At 32.3% G+C, this 24,671-nt stretch overlaps 3 protein-coding genes across 4 annotated transcripts in view; all 3 read right to left on the minus strand.

Moving 5' to 3' along the window:
* Positions 1-1,493: 1,493 nt before the first annotated feature.
* LOC139517138 (atypical kinase COQ8B, mitochondrial-like) overlaps positions 1,494-24,671 on the minus strand; it is a 49,396-nt gene continuing 26,218 nt past the window's right edge. For both annotated transcript variants that reach the window (XM_071307844.1, XM_071307845.1), the window contains exons 12-14: positions 9,049-9,156; positions 7,454-7,606; positions 1,494-3,018 (exon numbers count right to left, since the gene is read on the minus strand). In XM_071307844.1, coding sequence (XP_071163945.1) covers positions 2,728-3,018; positions 7,454-7,606; positions 9,049-9,156 — 552 coding nt within the window. In that variant the 3' untranslated portion in view covers positions 1,494-2,727. The remainder of the gene's footprint in view (positions 3,019-7,453; positions 7,607-9,048; positions 9,157-24,671) is intronic.
* Positions 10,252-17,675, minus strand: LOC139517141 (adenosine receptor A1-like). The gene has a single exon (XM_071307847.1). The coding sequence runs from the start codon at positions 15,159-15,161 to the stop codon at positions 13,857-13,859; it is 1,305 nt and encodes a 434-aa protein (XP_071163948.1). The 5' UTR covers positions 15,162-17,675; the 3' UTR covers positions 10,252-13,856.
* LOC139517140 (E3 ubiquitin-protein ligase TRIM71-like) lies at positions 19,285-23,391 on the minus strand. The gene has a single exon (XM_071307846.1). The coding sequence runs from the start codon at positions 23,263-23,265 to the stop codon at positions 21,556-21,558; it is 1,710 nt and encodes a 569-aa protein (XP_071163947.1). The 5' UTR covers positions 23,266-23,391; the 3' UTR covers positions 19,285-21,555.

The raw sequence follows: 24,671 nt of genomic DNA on the forward strand, positions 1-24,671 counted from the left end.
TTTCATGTTATCTATTTTAGGTTCCCAATTTAACTTTTCACATTGAAGTCTATCGTGACCAAAATAAATGCCTAAAGCTTTGACAGGTTTGTCTGTCCAGCGTATGCCCTCAATCTTATCTACGCTGTTTTTAAGCGCCCCAATCCAAATTCCTTCTGTTTTATTACGGTTTAGCTTCAACCCTGAGAAAGAGCCAAATGTTTCAATTATATTCATAGCTTTAGATATATCTGATTTTGAACTACAAAACAGAGTTGTATCATCAGCTAATTGTGATATTTTGATGCTATGTGTTTTATTGTCTATAGTAATGCGAAAACCTTTAATGTCTATTTTTTTTTTTATAGTTTCTGATAAACTAGTGAAACAACAAAAACGTAACATTGACCTATGAACCATGAAAATGAGGTCAAGGTCAAATGAACCTATCAGAAAGATATGTACACCATGCATTTATTGCTTATAGTATCGAATAACATGGCAAAAACACAATAACATAACCTTTTCCGGTGAACCATGAAAATAAGGTCATGGTCATGAAGCCTGCCTGACAGACATAAACACTTTACTTTTAAAGTACCCAACCTACTGGAATAGATTCATGGTGGCCTGCCTGGAACTATCTGCAGCTGTTTCTTTTAGTATCTCAGATGTTTTTATACAGCTAAGTATTTAAACTTGTATATATGTTATGGGGGAGGATGTATTCAAATAAGCTTCGACTTTTATCCATTTCCCATCTACTTCCCTGCTACATATATCCCATTGATAATTAAAGAAGATTAACAATAAAATACTTGAAATGGAAATAAATATATTAATGAAATTACACCGGGAAGAAACACTATCAAATGACAAACATGAATGAAATAATGTCCAATAGATTCCAGATGAACCCTAGAGTTACAGCTAGGTCTCTGAAACTATTTAAATATTCTGTACCCACTCTTCTTGCATTAAGCAAGGTATGAATTTTGTTAAAAAAAAATCTAATTTATTCAAATTGGGACATAATGTATTATCCTCTTCCCAGATTAAATATTTGACTGACATAAGGGGGGCCCACTCCAGTCAGGCCGAGTTCCTATATAATCAACCAAATTTTCCCCACAAAAGGTGGGAGGGCAGAGCCTCCCAGGCCGCCTGGATCCGTCTATGTTAAGTATTGACTATTATTCAGTTAAATCTGTTTAACAGAGAAGACCCTATAATTCTTTTTGACTTGTTTCTTATCCAACATGTATTTGAGCAAATAAAATGTAAAGAAACGTAATTTGACCTATATGGATTTCTTTTACAAATTGTGACTTGGATGAAGAGTTGTCTCATTTGCACTCATATTTATACCACATCTTCTTATATCTATTGAACTTAACCTCATATGATCTGAAGAATCTTACAGAAAATCACATTTTCATCTTCTAAATGTTCTCGTGTTCATTACCATTTTAATCAAGTGTTAGGAATAGTACTGTACAAGGAATTTAAGACACTTTCATAGACAAAGAAACCTTATTTTATTGCAATTGAGACATTAAAGAACAAAACATAAAACAAAACATCTTATAAATTTAATTATACAATAGAATTATTTGCAAAGTAACACAAGAATAACACTCTTTATTCTGTCATAAATGGGCCAACAGAACTTAGTCAATCTACCACTCATTTATATACAAGTACATGATGTATACATGAAAACTCAGCAATATATTAGGAGCCTGAGGAGGCACAGAGAAAAAGATAAAGGGCAGTAACTCTGTCAACAGAAAGAGAGGCCAGAACAAAACTGATATTTAATTTTTAGTTCATGATAGCCGAAATCGTATAAAAAATCTAGATAAGTAACATTTTAAAAGCACAGTCCATCCATCAACCAGAAAGAATTACAAAACTTTGATATATATATGCAAAATCATGATTTAACTGCAGAAAAAGACCAGCTTAATATCTGCAGCTATATTGAAAGTTTCAGTTAATATATTTGAGAAAGGAGATTGTAGAAGACTCTCTCAGGCATTATAGCTAAATCCTTGGCTTTTTAATTGAAACTTGAATACGATTTATTAGTTTTTATTAATGTCATTTTCTCAAATTTTCCTTTAATCTTTTATTTGTATAATAATTTTCCATCTCACTAATCAAGTGATAAAGGTTTTGCTCAGACGAGTAGAGAAAGGCTTATGACATTATAAGTCTACGTCTTTGACATTGCCTAGATAAAAAGTGATAAACAGATTATTAATGGTCTTTCAAAAATTCAAACTCAAGGATACTTATCAGCTCCATCCCAACTCAAGGCTATCAATGAGATTGCAGCATTAAAAACTCTGTGCATAAGAATAAATCTCTACTGTTTCGAACTTCCGAACAAGAAGTGACAACAGCAACTCACACTGGACTTTGGTTCAGGTATGATGATAAGGAGGGCAAACTGTGAATAAAAAAGAATGAGGTGAAACCAGAATTCACCTACAAAATTATGATTTACCGTGCATTCTGTAAAAACAAATATCAAGAATAACTTATAATTGACATACAAAATAAAGTTTCAATTTCAAAATTAAAACTACACAATTTTTAATTGCTTATTAAATAACATACATTACTTTATGAATTGTTAGTCTTAATGGTGATGTGAGACCACAAACTTTTATGCCCCTCTGTTACCCTCGAAGGGGCATACACATCTTACTCATTTAAATAATGTTCTAAATTTGATAATCATCATAATTCTGTCTCAATTGTCCCAAATTGATAATTGTCCCATATTTGATCAAATAATGTTGCACAGTCAACCTGACATTCTAATTTGGCACACAACAGAAAAGATCCAGCCATTTTTCTGTGTAAGGAATAAGTTTCTTCTGGTGGTGGTGTGAGTCTATGCTTAGCCATGACAGGAATCTGGTCTTGTATCTGACTAGCTGTAGACTGTTTTCCAAAATCAAATGGTCCTTTGCTTGCAAATGCTCTTCCTAAAATCATCACTGATTCTATATGAGCTTTCTCCATAATCTGAAATTATAAAGGTGAGAAAAGGTTTTAACAGAACACATTTTAACTAGACTATAATAGAGTGGGGGAAGGACCTTTTTCAGGACGTCAGGATCAGGTGTTTTTAAGCTAGGGATTTCAGGATTGATCCTTTTAGGAACCGGGAATTATTTTTTTTTCGAATTTCAGAATGTCGGGATTTAAAATTTTTAATTTCTTTTTAAATTTGGGACCCCGGGATTTCAGGGTCAGGATCCCTCCGACCCCCCTCATAATACAGCTGGTGTCATTTGGTCTCTGGTTGAGTGTTGTCACATTGGCAATCATACCACATCTTCTAATTTTTATAATACTATGATATTTGTTCAAACGGCATAAATTCTTAAGCTTTTTTCAAATAGACTTGATCTCTGCAAAATTTTAATTAAAGATAAACCAGATGCTCTGCAGGGCGCAGCTTTATACAACCGCAGAGGTTTAACCCTGAACTGTTGGGGCAAGTATGGACACAACATCCAAGCTGGATTCAGCTCTAAATTTGGATTGTGATTAAATAGTTGACACAGCATAGGTTTCTGACACAGAATTAATGTGGTGTAATGAACTTAAAATTATTTTTTTGCCTTTGAGCAATTCACTATGCTGTTGAATATTAATCCTCTCATTTATGAAATCTGAAATGAGAAAAATTGAACCCCCCAAATTTTTTTTTCACATCCCCCCTTTCCCTTATTCCAAAACTGATCTCAATACAAATTTCTAATGGAGTTTGCAACAATAACTACTCATTTACATACATCATAAAATATTAAAATGTTAAAAAAGTGCTTGTTATCACTGAATGGTAAAAATTGTTTTAATTTATCAGTTGGTAGTAAAAGTGAATATACATTGTATATTGTATAAAACAATGATTTAAGTTGATTCAACTACTATTCTGGGCAAAGAAAGATAACTCCAATTGAAAATTTCTTGCTATTGCGCAATATTGTGCAATTAGATATTTCTTGCTATTGTGCAATACTGTGCAATTGAAAATACTTGCTATTGCACAATACTGTACAATTGAAGATTTCTTGCTATTGCTATTGCACAATACTGTGCAATTGCAGATTTCTTGCTATTGCTGAATACTGTGCAATTGAAAATTTCTTGCTATTGCACAATACTTAATATAATAATTTTGGATCCTGATTTGGACCAACTTGAAAACTGGGCCCATAATCAAACATCTAAGTACATGTTTAGATTAAGCATATCAAAGAAGCCCAATAATTCAATTTTTGTTAAAATCAAACATAGTTTAATTTTGGACCCTTTGGACCTTAATGTAGAACAATTTGAAAACGGGACCAAAAATGAAGAATGTACATACACCGTTAGATTTGGCATATCGAAGAACCCCAATTATTCAATTTTTGATGAAATCAAACAAAATTTAATTTTGGACCCTTTGGGCCCCATTTTCCTAAACTGTTGGGACCAAAACTCCCAAAATCAATCCCAACCTTCCTTTTATGGTCATAAACCTTGTGTTTAAATTTCATAGATTTCTATTTACTTATACTAAAGTTATGGTGTGAAAACCAAGAAAAATGCTTATTTGGGCCCCTTTTTGGCCCCTTAGGTAGCACTCCACAGTTAGAAAATAAAATTAAAAATGAGCCCCAAAATGTTTTATCATCTCCTATTCCTGGATTTTTAATACATTAACCTAACTGTTTGTGTTGTACATGTGCATATGTATGTAATCAGTATCTTCCATAGATTCAATTTTCCAAAGTTAAAAGGGTGAAAATTAATTCCTTGTATGTGTATCCATGGCAACATTCAGCATTTATTTACCATAAAATATTGCAAAAAGGGGGGTGAACATGTCATATATCCCCCCAAAATTTGGATCAAACTAGAATTTCAATGCCTTTGAGTGATACCTTTTTAGAAACTGTTTTCTTAAATCTTCCTAATGATCAAATAAAAAATGGGTGTCTTTCGCCTCATTTTTTCGTAAAATCCAATCACAAAGTTCGTGCGATAAAAAGTTGGAAAAAAACATTACAATAATTGCCGGACCAATGTATGGTATGGACATGCAAATACGGACTGTCATACAGAAAACAGCCTATATTACATACATTACATAACCTTGATGTTCATATAAACCAAATACAAAGGCTATTTAAATACTCAGCTATCCAAAAATGAATTTTATTGCACACTAGCTCTCATATTTAAAAAATCCACAGGGGCCAAAATGCGAAACTACACACCTAACTGTGGAGTGCTACCTTAAGGTGAATTTTTTTCCCTCCTGCCTCAATTTTTTTTATGTTTTCTGTGTTCTACTAGTTGTTACGATGAAAATGGTACCTTAGTTTTTAAAATTGGTTCAGTAATAAAGATTTTATGAAGGTTAGCAGTTGGTGTTGAAACGCGACAAAAAGTGATTTTAAAATAAATGCTGGATCATAGTGAAAAACTTCAAGTCTGTCTCATTATAGGGGTAAATTTCTAAAACTTTTCCCTTTTTTTTATTTGAAATTATAAAATTGCCTTAAAAGAGGACAAATTGTACATGTTTTAGGTGTTTGAAAGCACTTATAGGTAATTTTTGCTGTAAATAGCATACCTAACCTTGGTTTAGAAGCTCTCAAGCAGGGTATAAATTTCTAACAGTACTGGCATCATTAAATTTAATTAATGCCAAATTATGATATAAAATCCTGCTAAAAATGTTTATTTGACTTATTCGCATTCAAAAATATAAAGCGATACATTCTGAGATTATCATATAAAGCGCAATCTTTGGTTACAAGGGCAAAGCTAACGGGGTACAAATTTAAGACCGCAACATGTCTAAGTGTCAAAATGTGTATATTTGGTTGCTAAGGACAGTAAACAATAAAATTAACATAAATTGCATTCCTAGCAGTTTTTTTACAATCAGAACTAAAACAAGAACACAAAAGACTAAAGATTTGAGGTCAATTTTAACTTTAAAAGTGCATTTCTGTGCTTTCTGATGTGCCATAAGGTAGCACTCCACAGTTAGAAAATAAAATTAAAAATGAGCCCCAAAATGTTTTATCATCTCCTATTCCTGGATTTTTAATACATTAACCTAACTGTTTGTGTTGTACATGTGCATATGTATGTAATCAGTATCTTCCATAGATTCAATTTTCCAAAGTTAAAAGGGTGAAAATTAATTCCTTGTATGTGTATCCATGGCAACATTCAGCATTTATTTACCATAAAATATTGCAAAAAGGGGGGTGAACATGTCATATATCCCCCCAAAATTTGGATCAAACTAGAATTTCAATGCCTTTGAGTGATACCTTTTTAGAAACTGTTTTCTTAAATCTTCCTAATGATCAAATAAAAAATGGGTGTCTTTCGCCTCATTTTTTCGTAAAATCCAATCACAAAGTTCGTGCGATAAAAAGTTGGAAAAAAACATTACAATAATTGCCGGACCAATGTATGGTATGGACATGCAAATACGGACTGTCATACAGAAAACAGCCTATATTACATACATTACATAACCTTGATGTTCATATAAACCAAATACAAAGGCTATTTAAATACTCAGCTATCCAAAAATGAATTTTATTGCACACTAGCTCTCATATTTAAAAAATCCACAGGGGCCAAAATGCGAAACTACACACCTAACTGTGGAGTGCTACCTTATTCCGAAAAGGTTGGGACCTCAACTCCCAAAATCAATCCCAACCTTCCTTTAGTGGTCATAAACCATGTGTTTAAATTTCATTGATTTCTATTTTCTAATACTAAATTTATTGTGCGAAAAACAAGAATAATGCTTATTTGGGCGCTTTTTTGGCCCCTAGTTCCTAAACTGTTGGGACCAAAACTCCCAAAATCAATCCCAACTTTCCTTTTGTGGTCATAAACCTTGTGTTTAAATTTCATTGATTTCTATTTTACTTATACTAAAGTAATTGTGCAAAAACCAAGAAAATGCTTATTTGGGCCCTTTTTTGGTCCCTAATTCCTAAACTGTTAGAACCTAAACTACCAAAATCAATCTCAACCTTCCTTTTGTGGTCATAAACCTTGTGTCAAAATTTCATAGATTTCTATTTACTTAAACTAAAGTTATAGTGGGAAAACGAAGAAAATGCTTATTTGGGCCCTTTTTGGCCCCTAATTTCTAAACTGTTGGAACCTCAACTCCCAAAATCAATCCCAACCTTCCTTTTGTGGACATAAACCTTGTGTTTAAATTTCATAGATTTCTATTTACTTATACTAAAGTTATAGTGCGAAAACCAAATGTCTTCGGACGTTGTCGACCACGATGCCAACGTGATGCCAATATACGATTAAAATTTTTTCAATTTTTGCAGTCGTATAAAAATTTAAGTTGATAATCAACCAATGCTACTTATTGTAGGCATAAAAAACTTCAAAGATGTCTCATTACCTTAGTTTCGTATCCTGTAAGGAAGCCTGTGGCCTGAGACCATTTCAGTATTCCATCTCTGTCTTGATCTCTGGCTGATTTTATAATCCTGATGTAATCATCAACAAACTTTTTATGGAACTCTCTTGTAGCACCAAAATCTAACAAAATTACCTGTAAAATAGAACCTTTGTATATATGCTAAATTTTATTGATATATTAAAGGATACAAATTATATTTTTGTCAAAAATAAATCATAAAATAAAAGGATCCTATGGAACACAGATGCTCCTGAATGTAAATATGCAAGAGTGAATGTACTAATTCAAGACTTCTCATTTTCTTTGAATTTTTAAGACAATTGTTTCTACATGTTGTCATTAAGAGATTGCTTGGGTGTTTGAGAGTTCTCATTGTTCTCAATAGCGAACAGAAATCAGGTAACTGGAGAACAGTGTAAGTTATGCCACCAAAATCAAAACTTGATCTGTGTTTGGTTGAAATTAGCATTGTGTTTCAGTTTCATAACATTTGGTTGATGCAAAGTTAAGTTATAGAACGAAAACAGCAAATTTGCCAATTTTTTCCTTTAGTAAAGGTGCATTATTTAAGATAGGTAAAAATGAGGACACAAAATGTGCAGCTGTTGCATTTAATTTGGTACCGTATGTATTATTAATACCTGAGCCACTCAGGAGGGGCTTAAGCACAATTTATGATATAACTCAAATACTCAGCTTCTTTGACATGGAAAAAGAGTATTTGTTAAATATTCATATATTCTTAAAAGTATGAAGAGCTTGCTTAGAGTTTGCATTAAAGGTTGAAAGACACAATAACAGTCAAATACTATAGATAACTTTCCTTTTTCTCTCTCCAAACAATGCTAATTTTGTCAGTCATTTCTTGTTGTGCTGTCTTGTTTTATGAAATCTATGAGAAAGTATATCTACTGTTTCTGTGGACGTGAATGCTCTTGCTCATGCTTTGCTATTGTCCTAGTTAAAAAGAGGCATTACTCTTGAACGGTAAGAGACTAACAACCTTAATTTGAAATTGACTGCTAATTTTGGGATCTAACCATTGTGTCTGAGTTGCATAAAAGTTGGATATGGAAAACTAAAGTAAAAGTGCAAAAAAAAAAAAAAAGTAAGAATTTTCATAGTTTTGAAGGGACAAAACTCAAGAACAGTACTCACTGCCCAAATTTATTATAACTCTTGTCTGCAAGTTTTGGCTCTTAGCATTGTGTAAAGGTTTTATAAACGGGACGGACAGACAAACTGTCAAGGGTAACACTATGGCAGGGGCATACAAAGTTTGACAATCCTTGACCTTACCCTTTAAGATATGTTAAAACGTGAAATAGGCAACACCTGTCTGAAAGGCAAGTGTGTTTGTAAGATGTGCAATCTTCATTGATGTGTGTCTGTTTGTATTTTCTTTTTTTTTCTAAATGCTGTACATGTGAAAATTTCTTTTTTTCTAAATGATGTATATTTTACTCTTTCTTTAAAAACACTGAGTATTTTACTCTTTCTTTCTGAATGCTATTTCTATCTTTCTTTCTGAACACTATTTCTATCTTTCTTTCTGAACACTATATTTTACCTACCTTATCTGTTTTAGGATCATAGAAGAAATTTGACCAGTTAGGATCTGTCTGCATAAATCTCCATTCAAATAATTCTGTTAAAGTTAGATATAGTAAATTTTGACCAATCTGAAATGAGATGGACTTACAATTAATGATATGAAGCCAAAACAGTTGAGTTGAATACTGACTATCTTTTTTAAATTAACAATGTCACATCTTTGACTGAAGGATTCAGTTTGATTTGTAAATAAGGCAGTATTTTATTTCAGACTTTCAAGTGTGTATTTGAAGAAAATCAATTTTCTCCTCATTTCAATTTATAAAGCAACAATTAAAAGCAGTGACTTCAAAAGTTATGCAATTTCCCAGAAAAAAATAATGACAATGGCTATCAATTTTTTAAGGGAAAGTAGTGGTTTTACTACCAAAATTCCAATTAATCAATCTAATCATACTTTAGAAAAGGAGGTCCTTTCAGCTTGTCTTCAGGTTCATCTGACGAAAGATTTTGACCACTTTTTAAACACTTAAGTGTCTATTTCTTTTGAATCAATTAGTTTATGTGAAAGATTTTAACTGATTTAGTCATTAAAAACGATCCGATTCGAGCTCAAATATGAAAAATCTACCAAATATTCAAAAAAATGTCATTTTTCAGATGGTTTTTGTCAAAAATGAAAGTGGCCGCATCCGTGTTCATCCTCAACCTTTATATATGTTATGTATTATCATAAAATACAACTTACATTTCAATATTAAGAATGAACACGAATGCGGCCACTTTCGTTTTACACGAAAACCGTCTAAAATTTAACTAAAATGCTAGAATTGTGAAAATTTCAGTAATTTAGCATGACTTAATGGTGCTAGTAAGAGCCCATATTTATGTAGCAGAAGCATTCGACTGTCAATAAACCATTAAAAGTTTACATTTTTACAATTTTGTAAAACTGCTATATTTTGGGGCCGAAAAGGGGTCTTACTGGACCTACTCCTTTCACATTTTTTCATTTGTCCTGTTAACATTGTTTGTTAGGTATCTTCTACTTGTTATAGGGACATCAGTGGCTGAGTGAACTAGTATTATTTTGGGGTCTTTTTTTTTACTATGCGGGATTGGCTTTCCTCATTGTTGAAGGCCGTACCGTTACCTATAGTTGTTAATTTTTTTGTCATTTGGTCTTTTGTTGAGAGTTGTCTCTTTGGCAATCATACCACATCTTTTTTATATATATAGTAGTGCAATATCACTAGCTGGTCAACACTGAGGTTTGCAGTTTGAATCCCTCATGATGCAGGTGCACTCTACTTAATTGACTAGGATTATCAGCTTTCCTATGAAGGTCAGTGGTTCTCTCTTGTGCACTCCAGCTTCCTACACAAAACTAAATGACTGCGAAGAAAAAGCACAATGGTGCTGAAAGTGGCATTAAACACCAATCAATAAATCAACCAATCTGCTTGATATAATATAGCATATATAGTAAATCAATCCTTGGGTATGACTATATTGTGTTAAAATTGAAGGTATAATACATGTTTATGTTAAGCAAATGGACACAATAATGTGTGTGATGCAGTAGCAACAGCAACCACTGGTATACATCTTTGAAACAGTACAATCCATTCTTTAATTATATAGTAATTTTAAGCAAATGCTGGCAGAGTTTATTTCTAAGGAATTCAATTAAGAATGCACCCAATGCAACAAAAATATTAATTAAGATCAATAAGTGTCTTTAATGTGCATCATCAACTAACTTGTGTCTCAGAAATTGCAACCCTTAGAGCTAAATTGAATCTTTATTCATTTAAAGTGTCTAGAGAAACTTGAGGCTGCTAGGTATGATTTAAAAAATATGTTATATTGATATTCATAACCATCTTCTCTTGTTGCCTTTTGTTTGTTTGTAAACACAAATATCTTTAAATTTACCCTTTTATGAGAACGTTCATTTGAAATAAAAGCCAACAATATTTTTCTCTTACTTCAAAGCCAGGATAACATAACTTACATCCCAGCTCCTTTGTGTTCTAACAGGGGTGATCTGAGCCGGATTACCCCAGTTTGAGTTTCTTTGTTAAGCATGCTTTCCTTTGTTTTGTAATATTTTGGCGGGAATGTCAAATCCACTATAAAACTTATAGTTAATTATACGGAAAAGACTATCTATCAAAATTCACGTAGAAAAAAATCCAATGTATATGCTGGGATTCGAACTCAAGACCTTTAGCATATCAAGCCATGACACATACCACTACACTAGGACGACTAGATAGGAATTATCAGTAAATTAACATACATAAAGGAAGCGAGATATTTTTATAAATGGGGCAAGTTGGCAGACCTTTATTCAGTGGGTTTTAAACCCTTTTCGTTAATAAGTGAGTTGTCAGACTGATTGTTGAATTTGATTTCACACTTTTTCAAAAGTGGGGAGAGTTGGTAAACAAGAGTGGGGCGATTTTTTTTTATAAAGTAGCGATATAGTGTGGGCCGATTGGCCACTGGGTCGAGTTGACATTTTTGATATCTACTCATCATGTTCAGGGTCATAAAGGGTATACATCATATAGTAATATATAAAGTATATTATAATGGTTGTGTGGCGTTCTTCACTAGATTTTATGAATTGTAAATGGTTTTTCGTCTAATCTAAAACAGCTGGGATGTAAAATGGTTATCCCATTCGGACTTGGTGTGTCAGTGTTAGATCACCCTCTGGCCTCCGGCCATCGGAGTGATCTTACACTGACACACCACATCCTCGTGGGATAACTATTAAATATTTCCTAAATATCAGGTACCTAAGCAGGCATTACTCTATTAAGGACCAATAGATTGATAAGTAGATCTCAATTTTCTTGTTTATCAATTTTGCTATTTACTGTTTTTCTCTATCCAATTTGTTTTCAAGAAAACATCTAAATCAAGAAAACATAAAAAAAAAAGCTGAATCTTGAAAATGAAAAACAGGATATTTATTAGAAACTTTGAGTTTTATATCTTGGTTAGTTGGGTTTTTTGTGCTGTGAGCCAATCTGATCATCATCAGAGCAAATCAATTTTCTAATGATTTTTTTAAAAGTTTATTGTTAGGTTGTGTTACACCACTGTCCCAGGTTAAGGAAGAATTGAGCACTAGTAAAATGTATTAAACCAAGACTTTACATCCCAGTGCCTGTGCAGTAAGGTGTCTGTAATTCAGAGATGTCTTTGGTTGCTGTTCGTCATATTTGTTTTTCGTTTTTATCAGTTCTTTTATACAAAAGTCCATAACATCTGTCAGATGTCTTAGCTTTTTCCAGAATTCAATTTTAAGCGTCTGTTGACCCATGAACGATAGTTAATGAGAAACAAATCTGGACAAAACTCTGGACCATGTCATGACAGCAAGGTTAAACCAAGTTTGGTAATTATAAATTTATGATGAACTAGGTCAGATTCCGTTAATTACTTCCATGAACATTTTGTTTGACATTTGAGGTAGAGAGAACAAGTTATTTGCAACAATTTCCATATACAAAATATTTTAAAATGATTCTTTATTGTACTAAGATAAGAGATTTTTCATAAAATTCAGGGAAACACATCTACAAATTAGGATGTGCAATAAAGTATGTATGATACTACATTTGTAGTTGTTGATGTGTCTGTAAGATATGATGATGGACTCAATCATTGGTACTTTACATCCAAGTGAAATATCACAAGTGTATCTGGATAAGAACATGGTAATGTGATACAAATATAAACCTTGCTTTGTAAAGTACCAATCAGTAAGATGCTGGTTCAAATGGGAACAGTCACATTATTCTAACTCTGGGTCAACCAATATTTATGCTCTTACTACTAAATACAGCCTGCTAAGAAGCAGCAATTAACTTTTTTCAAGTATACCCAGCCAATGCAAAATAAAGACCTCACACATTGGAGGTTATGACAGGAGACAGGACCATCAAAACAGAGGTACAAAACAAAACAACAAACAAACAAACAGTTTAAATAGCCTGTCTTGTAACAGACACAAAATAAGATTGAATTCAACAAGCTTTAAATTGTCATTTTTTTTTTTTTTTAGTATTGTTTTTTATTATTTGTTTTAGATCCAACCAAACATGTGATCAAAGCATTTTTTCAGCATACTCGACTTTTGCAAGAATACTTGCAGCAGAAAGTTTAAAATTATATGTTGACATAATGATTAACAAGAATGTGTCCTCAGTACACGAATGCCCCACTCGCACTATCATTTTCTATGTTCAGTGGACCGTGAAATTGGGGTAAAATCTCTAATTTGGCATTAAAATTAGAAAGATCATATCATAGGGAACATGTGTACCAAGTTTGAAGTCGATTGGACTTCAACTTCATCAAAAACTACCTCGACCAAAAACTTTAACCTGAAGCGGGACAGACGGACGAACAGACGAACGAACGGGCGGACGGACGCACAGACCAGAAAACATAATGCCCCTCTACTATCGTAGGTGGGGCATAAAAATAACTTCATCTTTTCCATACATAACCTATGGGAGATAACTCCAAATATTTTGCTAAAAGATCATCTGGTATCTTTTGATTAATGAAATTTTGAAATTAATATATGCAAATGATCTCCAATTAAATTCAGTAAAACAAACCAATTCAAAAAGTTTTATTTTTATTCTAAAAGCCATAAATATAATTGGATAGGAAAGTAAATTAGTTGTTAATATTATATCTGAGAAAAATATGTTTAGAAGCACAATACAAATATATCTAACAAAATAAAAAAGTTAAGAAGAAATCTAATATATACATGTTGTTTTAAATTTATAGGAAACTAAAGTCTTGTAGTCATTGAACTGTTCATAGAACTAGCCGTATCACTTTTACTGAACGAGAATGTTCCATCATTGAAAACACTATGTGGTGTATCAGCATCGCTGGCGACACTTTGTGGTGTCTCACAATCAGATGCATCTCCATAAGATGATGTGATGCTATCACTCAAGTTAGATTGTAGAGGCTTAAGCACCTTTTCAATAGTAAACAATGAACTCTTCCTATTTTGAGATTTGTTGAAGTTGTATGTCCCTTTTATTCCCAAATTTTGTTTCATGGAAGTCATTTGCCGAATACTTGATGTTTTTCTACAACAAACTATTATGAGAAAGGCAGTTCTGAAATCTTCTCTAAGCCAACAATAAATGAAGGGATTTACAGCAGAATTACTCATAGCAAGAGTCAGAAAAATATTTTTGATCATTTCTGACGAGTGCTTATTGTTTGAAATGTACTTTATAATGCATCCAATCATAAATGGGATCCAGAATAGGTAGAATAGTATAGAAATTAGTCCCATCATCTTAGCTGATTTTGTATCCCTCTTAAACTGCCTTCGTCCAAACACCTTATTGGAGGAAGTGGACCTCCTCTCTAACTGACGTTTACTATAGCTAACAGTTTCTTGATAAATTTTGAAATATAAGTAGGTTGATATAACAATTGCTAGCATAATAACAACTGGTGTCGTAAGAACTGTATATGGCACAGGTAATACCGTGAAGAAATTACAGATGTGAGTTACGTTATTATTCAATTCATTGTAATGATTCCATCCAATTAATGGTAAGAAAGCCACAATCACATGATACATCCATATACCAACTATTATAAACATAGCTCTTCTTTTGGTCATTGTTACACGATAAATTAAAGGTCTTGTTATAGCAATGAAGCGGTCAAATGCAATGGCAACAAGGCTTATTAAGGATGCACTCAATGTTCCCAGTGCAAAGCTATACTTTACTAGACACAGATATTTTATTCTACTTAAAGCATCGCCATGGAAATAAAAGCACACGTACAACGGTAAAGTCACCACACTAAGCAGAAGATCAGCCATAGCAAGACTTCCGATCAATAAATTGGTTGTTGTTCTAAACTTTGGAAATCTGTACAATGTTATAATAACAAGAGAGTTCCCAATAAATATAATGGGAATCATGATTGCAACAACACATCCAAATATATCATCAGTTGAAATCGAGTAAACAGTGTCATCGAAACTTAAATTCCTTCTTTCAGGAAAACAATCCTGAGTATTACAGAATGGATCTTCCACCTTGCTAAGTAAATCCTCCATTTCAATTCTTGCTCTTTTAAGAACATTTGCTGGAGACTAAATGCATGTTCTTTATATTACCAACAGCCAGTTAATGAACTTTTAACAAATGCAAAACAATTAATCTTCCTCTCTCTACTTAATACATTATGATGTGGTATTTGTTTTTAACTGATAAATTAACAGAATGAAAGATTAACTTTCAAAATGAATCAACACTAATACTATAGATCTCCACTGACATTTAGAATAAGGGAATTTCCCTTCAACACAGTGAGTTCATTTAAGCTAAATTGTATTCATTTATAAGCCCAAAAATTTCAACTAATTAAATTTATCTAAATTCCATTATAACAATTTTTTACTTTAAAAGTTCTTATTATTTAAAACATAATTTCTTGACTTTTTGATGTGTATTCCATTTTAGATTTTAAAATCTTGCAAAAATTATTTTGTGTATTAATTTTTTTATAAATTTTGAATTTTTTGTATCTACAGTTTCTAACAGTCTTGAAAGGTTTGAAGTCTTACGTTGGACATATAATACTGAAGCTCTTGTCAAATTTCTTATCACACATGTGTTTTATCTCTCTGCATCTCATTGACCTTTTGTTTGCATATAAAAATAAGACAATAATGTACTTTTAAATTACATAACTAGATCAGTCATTGAATATCAAGATAAAAACAGACTGAAAACCTATCAACACAAGTAAGATCTGTTAAAGCAGTCACTGCATAGTAACATAGTATACTTAACACCTGTATAAAATGCACCTTCTATATATCAAATATGTACTTTTATATAGTACATTATTAGCTGTACTAGAATTCCATTCCAAACAACTACAAGGAAACCAAAACACAGATGATTTTTTATTATGAAAAGCTGTCTCTATTAAAAAACAGGTAAAACAGTCATAATACTTAGTCTCTAAGAGCAGTAATACAATAATAATGGTAAGTTAATCCACATGAAACACTCATACTGACACAGTGACACTTAGTCTGAAAGTCAGCAATGACTCAGCATCATAACAATCAGCACACTATATGTTAACATCTCAGGTGCTGAAGATCCTGTACTCACCTGAAAAACTTATATTGACCTCATTAGAGCACTAGAAGTGTAAAGAGGAGGCTCTCAAGTCTAAAGAGTGCCTCTCTTTTAATGTATCTATGCATACAGTCAACAATGACAAACAAGAGGAACCTATAATGATCTGGATATTAATATTTACAAGAATGGTAGAGTTCTCTAGTGAAAAACAGTACCCTTTTAATATAATTTAAAAATAAAAAATATAGACCCTTTGGGTTATTTAAGTAAAGTCTAGATATAACTTTCAAATTTTACACAGTGGTAGTAAAAATTGTTCCCTGTTCCCATCCTATTCCTTATAGCTATATGTACAATTAATGGCAAAACCCATAAAACAAATCAAAATTCCTGCATCCAACTTTAAACAAAAGGCTGTCAGAGTGACAGCAAACTGGATTTTTCAACATTTATTTGTGTCCTGGCATTTTTTAATATCACCAGGACCATAACTTCTGAATGCTAAAAGTGACAATCATCAATATCAAACTTGACTTGCATTTTGTCACATGTAACAACATTAAAATTTGAAAAGCTTTGGTTGGACTGTCCACGAGTTAAAGCACAAGCATGACTGGAAACACCATTTTTCAATCTTTCAAGAAACACAACGGTGAAACTGATAATCGACAATATCAAACTTTATTGACCTCCATTTAACCTCAATTTTGTCATCAGTATCAACAACTGTCTTCCTTTCCTGCTTAATAATTGTTTCAATAGATTTTTCGCAAATAATAAGTCGGTTAAAGTACCAATATTAAATGGGTTTGCTCAGTTTCTGTGAAATGTTATATAGACAATTGTTTGCCATCTACTCCTTTGGCTGCAATTGATTGATTCAACTTCTTTTTTATCATCACCATGGTATTTTCTAACTTTTAACTCAAGTTTCACCAAAGAACAGGTTAAATAGGCACATTTGTTTTAAGAAATGACTTGCAATGTACTGGTATAAGGGGAATTCTTTATCAAAATTTAACTAGACCACCATTATAGAATTGAGGAGAGGTAGACTAATTTCATAAGAGAAAACTACCAACTTGACACAAAAAAAAAACAACTGCAAAAATAAGAAAAGTCATTCCAGCACGACATATACCTGTTATTGTGACTCAAATGAAGATACAAAGTGTTGTTGTACTCTATAAGGTAAAATAGCATAAAACAATGTTGATAAAACAAAGACACATCAGCCAATGGTCAGCATGTAAAACATGCATACAAAGTTAAATTAACATTGTCCAGAGTCCAGAAATATTTGTGGTAAGACAAGCCATATATATATTAACAAAAATATAGGAAAATTGTCAGGTGAGGAAACACTTTTGAACTGTGACTGTATGAATTAAAGATGATTTTTATCTACATTAATGATACACCTATACAAATAAGTAAGATCAGCAATAATCATTAAATGATAAATATTAAATTATCAAATTTAAACACTTTATAGATTTGATTTTGATAAAGACCTGATCTGAAGTAGTGATAAAGTCAGAGGCATAATAAATATATGTAACATGGCGACATATGTACCACAGGAACAATGTCCTTCTTTATGCCAGTTGTGTAATAGAGATCCAAAAATAAAATGGAAATGTGTGGACTGTGACCTACTGATGTGCATACAATGTAAAAACAATATACATAATAAAATTAAAACAGAGCGACAGCACAGAATCATGGACATTAAGGAAGTAAGCAATGTACCACATCAAGCACCTGCTACTGATGTTAATATAACTAGTGACAAGAAATATTCTACTAGAATGGATTACATCAGGTGTTTAGATGTATCCTTGGATGGTTCTTTGTGGATTGGTGATGGAAAGGTTGTATTTCACCCCTTTACCTATGTCACTCATTCTACAGCATTGCAGAAAGTGATTGTTGAAGATGATAAACTAAAGGTAATATCTAGTTTTAATGTAGCAGTGCTAGATGTCGCAGTTACTCCTACAAATGATCTCCTTCTAGCTACAGGGGAATCGAGACTGAAGCAGATCAGCCAAGGCTCTAGTAAAATTATAGACTCTAGATACTGTGCAGATTATGCTAAGTTAGAAAGAGTTCATGTAGATGCCAGTGGTCTAGTTGTAGTTACTGGAGAAGCTCCCTCTCCATATAAAGTTGTAGTTCTTATTATGAATACAGACGGCAGCGTTGTAACTGTGTTTGACAATGATAAAAACAATAAACCTATAATTGATAGCTACTCACAGTCTATTACAAGTACAACCAATGGCAATATTTTTTTAGTGGATGGAAGTAAAAGAGTCTTGGTGTTTGGAAAGACCAATATATCTTTTTATAGAGGACAACATGACACTAAGTTAGAAGAATATCCTTTTGATCCACAGTCAGTGGTGACTACCATGTCAGACAATGTTGTAGTAGCTGACTTTGTCAATAGTGTATTACACATAATTAACAATGTTGGACATCTCTTGACCATCTGTGATATAAAAGATAAAGGGATATTACATCCAATCTCCTTAGCTATTTGCTTGGTTGGGAAAAGCAGTGAGTTGTTTATAGGATGTTGGACATCAAAAGACACTTCTGACAAAGCAAACTTGTGCAAGATAAATATATCAGGGCATTACTTGTGATTAAATTATGTGGTGACAATTTTCCGTGTGTATGATTTTAAGGCAAAATTCAAATGGTTCTGATAAAAATTGGTGGATTCACAGACTGAGGGAAAGACAAAGTGACAACTCATTAAATTATTGACATTGAAATTAACATAGATCCCAATTTACCATCAAATTTAATGGAAAAAAGTCAATTCAGAACTGGAATAAATTGCAAAGAAGTACAAAAAAATCTTTTTAAATTATGTTTGTTAAAAAAAAACAACCTATGTGACTTGACAACATACCTATACCATTACACAACAACAAAAATATGCGGTCATATAAAAAATCATTTCAGCTTGGCTATAAGCTCTGAAAAAATAATCAAAGTTGATTAATAGTTTGTTCTTAGTAAATAATTAGAAATCTTAAGGAGTTATAAGTTGCTTCCTGTACATTTTTTTGGTTTTTTAATTTATTTTGATTGCTAGGGGACACCTTCATGGTTAACCATTGATTTTAGACAAGAACATGTAATAACAGGTAATAACAGGTGTATAACACTGACATGAGACTCTACCTTAGTGATGATGAGTTGGATATATACTGTCTGTCTGTATCATACAGAAACTTATTGTTACTGAAATGGTGACGAACAAACTTAGGTTGTAACATATCATTGTCTTGAAAAAGTGCAAAAAGTGCAAAAAGTGCAAACAATGGATTATTCCTTCAGACAAGATGAACTTGGCATTGACCAGTACATTTTGTGTTATTTCAGTATAACTTATAACAATGATTACAAGACTATCAAACCCATAACTTGTTTGTAATCTTTTGTTTTTTAATTTTTTTCTGTTGAGAACTGTAGGTAGGTGTATGTCCTTTGTCTAACTTTTTTGTTAGTTTATTTTATTCAATATCATCAGCTAAAGGCTGGTCAGATTTGAGTCAGAATAATGTATCCAGGTTGGGTATAAACATATCTTCCTCATAACAATGTAAACTAGCATATCAAAATTCTGCTCAGTATGTCGATGTAGTAAAAAGAGGGGTTCATGGTTCATGCTCTTATCAGATTAACTTGTTCTCTTCCTGAATATGCATTTTACTTGCATATAAAATTCAAGCAATTAGTGAAAATTAACATTATTTATTCTTAAAGCAACAATCAGGTAATCTCAAACTCAACCTGGTGAAATTAATAATCAAGAGGTACACAACGAAATGTAGCATAAATTTATTCTGTCAAATTTCTTCTATTCATATATTCCTAGGCACATTAATATTGTAGATCCTTCTGTCTTTGATTTTCTAAGTATTTTAAAACCCAACATGTATTGTAATGATATACCCTAAAAATATACTAATAAGATGAGGGATGTGGCAATTTCTTCAGATTTGAAACAACAAACTAGTAAATAGATATTTGGCGGGTTGAAGTCATAAAACTTTGCTCAGTGCTCGGAGCACAAAAATCATGCTCGAAACATGAAATCAAGCATTTTGATTGGTTGATTCTCGAGTCTGAGTACAAAAATCGTGCTCGAAAGTTTTATGATTTTGGTGTGTAATGTGCTCCAAATATCTATCATCGACATAGTACCTTATACATAATGGAAAATAAAATTTTATAAAAAATCTTTGTAAAAAGTGTTCTTATTAATTATGCCAAATTTATGATTCTTTCAAACTGATTTTTAACACATACATTTTAAATTGAGAAAAGGGAGATAACTCTAATTAGAATCATTCAAATACTTCATGAGAGTGTTCACAGTAGTTTTAAAGGCCAAGATTCCCCTGAAAGTTTCATGAACTATACGATAGATAGAAGTGATATTAAGACTGAAACAACAGAAATACAATGGTAATCTCTATGTTAAAAAATAATGGGCTGGCATGAACAACCATTAACATGTAAACTATGGAAACAACTTTCAAGTCAATGAACATAACAGAGTGGAGGTCTGGAGGAGTCAAAAAGATTTCTTTGGAAATGAGTTATACCAATGATTATACAACTGTATTTAAGGTTCATGTGGACCCTATGGCTAAAATGGCCGTATTTTCACCTCAAAATTTACTCTGAGTACAGACAAATCTGCGCATCTGTAAAAAGTTTCAGGCATAATTTTAATTTGCCAAAATGAAGATTTTACTATGCTCTTTTCAAAAAAATTAATAAAAAGTATGGGTCACCGTGCTATGAGTCGTTGAAAATTGCCCAAATTTGGTTAGTTTGTTCATGAAAAAAAACATTAGTGTGCATAAAAATTTTTCTATGAGACAGAATTTTGAAATAAATTGTGAGAAGAAAGGTTTCATAATATGTTTTAAGAAAATAAAAAGAAAACATGGTGTCACCGAAATTGTTTTCTTGCTACAAGTAAAAATAAAAAAAATCCCTATTAGCCCAGTATAAATTTTGTACTAAAAGAGTTATCTCCCCTTAAATGGCTCATTTGAAAAAAATGATTTTAAAACTAAAAAAAATGATAGTTGTTAAAATATTTTGTATAATACTAATAATTAACAAGTTTTCTTTATATGTAAAAAACAGTCTTAACCATTGAATTACAAATCTGTCTCCAAACTTGCAGATTTAGGCAAATAACTAGACCAATTTTGTACTGTGATTGTACAATCCAAGATGGCGGTATACCATGAATCTACCTTAACACAAAGAAGTAATCTATTTTCATCATAAAACAAACACTTTGCATCTTCTAAATTAAATTTCATGATATTTCAATTGATAAAGTTTGGTCTTGTAGGTGTCTGGACTTCCTTGTTCACAGGTACCTCCTATATATAAATGACCTGACAGAGACATAGCTAGAGAATATGGATAGTTGATTCCTATGTCCAATATATTGTAGCAGATAATGAACTGTCCATCATTATCTAAAATATGTAATGTTTGGGTTTTAGTATCTGTAACAATGATACCACCTGATGAAATTGTTGATATATCTCCAGGTATAAATGGTCTGCCAACATTGTTAATATCAGGATGACCAGAGTATATCTGTATGACATCTCCTCCCGGTGCTAAAACTACTATTCTACCTGTTTCATCAGTATGACATAACATAATGTCCAAGACACATATATTACCATCTTTAGTACTAGTTATGTTGGCAGGGTGTGTAAATAATGGTATTTTGTTATTATCATGTTCATATTCCATTAGGCAATTCCCTTCTTGATCCATGACAATCACAACACATCTTCCTGTGGCACCAACGTCTGCTTCTGAAGATCTAACTCCTATTATAACTCTCTGATCTTGATTTACATGTATGGAACATGACTTTAAAGGATGTACACTGTATGGTGAATCTGTCATCTTTCCCGTCTTTATATCAAATACTTTCAGCATTGTGTCACCAGTTGATACAAGTATGTCACCTGAAGGACTGACTGCCATGCCAAATATCTGGATAGTAAAGTTAGCTATCACTTTGGCATTGGTTTCTTCTAATTTCACATGTTGTAGTACTTCTGATTGATTGTCAGATATCAACAGTGTTTGATCAGATAACTCAGTTAGGAAATGAATACTCCTAATATCTGTAGTATAGGTTTTAACTAATTCGGTTGCCTCTGAATCTGAATCTGTTCTTTCTGAATCTGATGCTGCTGTATTTTGATGATCAAACTCACTGACTATAATATGCTCTTTAATAAATTCAGATATTGATCCAAAATGTTCTTGAAGTGGTTTAATGTCACAAGTCAATGATGCAATCAATTCATCAAACTTCTCAAAGAACTGACAGAAATCTTTTGAACTTGTTATCATGTCAACAATATCTATAAACTCCTTAACTTTTCCCTTTTCTCTATCAATGTTTGTCAATTCTGTATCAATTGTCAGATTTACTGATTTTATTTTCTCATCCAATTGAAAAATTATATTAGAAAGCCAATCCATATCCTCTCTAGCTTTCTCATGGATATCTTCTATTGCTTTACTATACATCTCACCCTCCAATTGTTTAATATTTTTCAGTTTATGTTCATCCTTACAGAGTTGATCTATTTTTTTCACTGCACTTGTTTTTCCTTTCCAAATTTGCTTTTTCTTACAAAGAAAATCTGCTTCATCTACAAACTTATGTCCATTATGTACTGTCATTAAACATTTTACACAGACAACTGTATTACAAGAACTACAGTACGAACAGCAGACCTGATCAAAATGTTCCTTACAGTGTGTGTCACTAAAGTTAAAACTTTCTCCTGAATCTAGCTCCCCTATATCACTAATACTTATGATTTTGTGGTCTTTAGCAATTCTAAGATGAATGTTGTCTTTACAAATGGTGCACATTAAAAACTGACAGTTCACACATTTCCACTGAATTCTATTTCTACCTTGACAGAGCTGACACCCAATGGGAACCTGACTTCTCTGGACTGAACTTGCAGTCCCCATTTAAAAAAAAGATCTTTAAAACTGTTATTATAAATAAGTCCACTATCAGATGTTTAAACAGTTTTATAGTATAAAGTTAGTAAGATTGATAAATACCAAGCTGTCAATGGAATTTAAAAAAATCATTGTAGCTGTTTTAAAACTTATCTTATTTATCTATCAATTGAAAATTTGATAACAAAGTACATACAATGTGTATATACTAAATGAAATCAATATAAAATCAATAATTATGTAACAGTAATATATTGAACAAATTAAAGAACCTTAGTGAGCACGCTCACATACCCCACGTCCCCACATTGTCATTGGAGAAATTAAATAAGTATAAGAAAAAAAAATTGTATAAGAAAATATACTGAATAATAATTTCCTGTCAATATACACATCTACATAGTATGTCCTTATTATCTACAAAATTTCATGAAATTCTGTTGTGTATTTTCAGAGGAGTTGAGATGACAAACTGTTGCAGAAGTACATTGAAGCAAATAAGTTCAAAGGGCATAACTCCTACAAAAAAAATTGAATCGTAATTTCCTGTTGATATGCACATCTATGTAGTATGTTCTTATTATCTACAAAGTTTCATGAAATTCTGTTCTGAGGTTTCAGAAGAGTTGAGATGACAAACTATTGAAGTAGTACCTTAAAGCAAATAAGTTCAAAGAGGTGTAACTCCTAGAAAAAAAATTGAATCATGATTTCCTGTCGATATGCACATCTACATAGTATGTCCTTATTATCTGAAAAGGTTTCATGAAATTCTGTTATGTAGTTTCAGAGGAGTTGCGATGACAAACTGTTGCAGTAGTACATTGAAGCAAATAAGTTTAAAAGGGCGTAACTCCTAGAAAAAAAATTGAATCGCAATTTCCCGTCGATATGCACAACTACATAGTATGTCCTTATTATCTGAAAAGGTTTCGTGAAATTCTGTTGTGTGGTTTGAGAGGAGTTGCGATGACAAGAAACAGGACTGACGGACGGACGGGTCAAAAACATTTTACCCTCCGCAACTTCGTTGCGTGGGGTATAATAAATTTGAAATGTGTCCATGGGAAACAGACGATGCCCCCACTTGCATATCATATAAAGTTATAAAGGCACATAACTGAAGAAAGCTAAAAGTGAAGGTATCAAAATTTGTACTAGATCTGAGTTTTTGTGGTAATACATTGTGTATAAGTTTCATAAAATTTGGTTGACGCAAACTAAAGTGACAGTACAGGAACAAGCATAATTTAAGAACAGTAAAACTGACACCACCAAAATTCAAACTTGATCTGTGTTTTGTGGTAATAAGCATTGTGTATAAGTTTCATAACATTTGGTTGTCGAAAAACTAAAGTCACAGAACAGAAAAGAACCAGATGCTCCGCAGGGCGCAGTTTTATACGACCACA

The sequence above is a fragment of the Mytilus edulis genome, chromosome 3 (genome assembly GCF_963676685.1).
Source record: "Mytilus edulis chromosome 3, xbMytEdul2.2, whole genome shotgun sequence".
Lineage (NCBI taxonomy): Eukaryota > Metazoa > Mollusca > Bivalvia > Mytilida > Mytilidae > Mytilus > Mytilus edulis.

Excerpts from the sequence above, each read along its gene's own strand:
- LOC139517140 (XM_071307846.1), bottom strand. The coding sequence starts at position 23,265 with ATGGGGACTGCAAGTTCAGTCCAGAGAAGTCAGGTTCCCATTGGGTGT.
- LOC139517141 (XM_071307847.1), bottom strand. The coding sequence starts at position 15,161 with ATGGAGGATTTACTTAGCAAGGTGGAAGATCCATTCTGTAATACTCAG.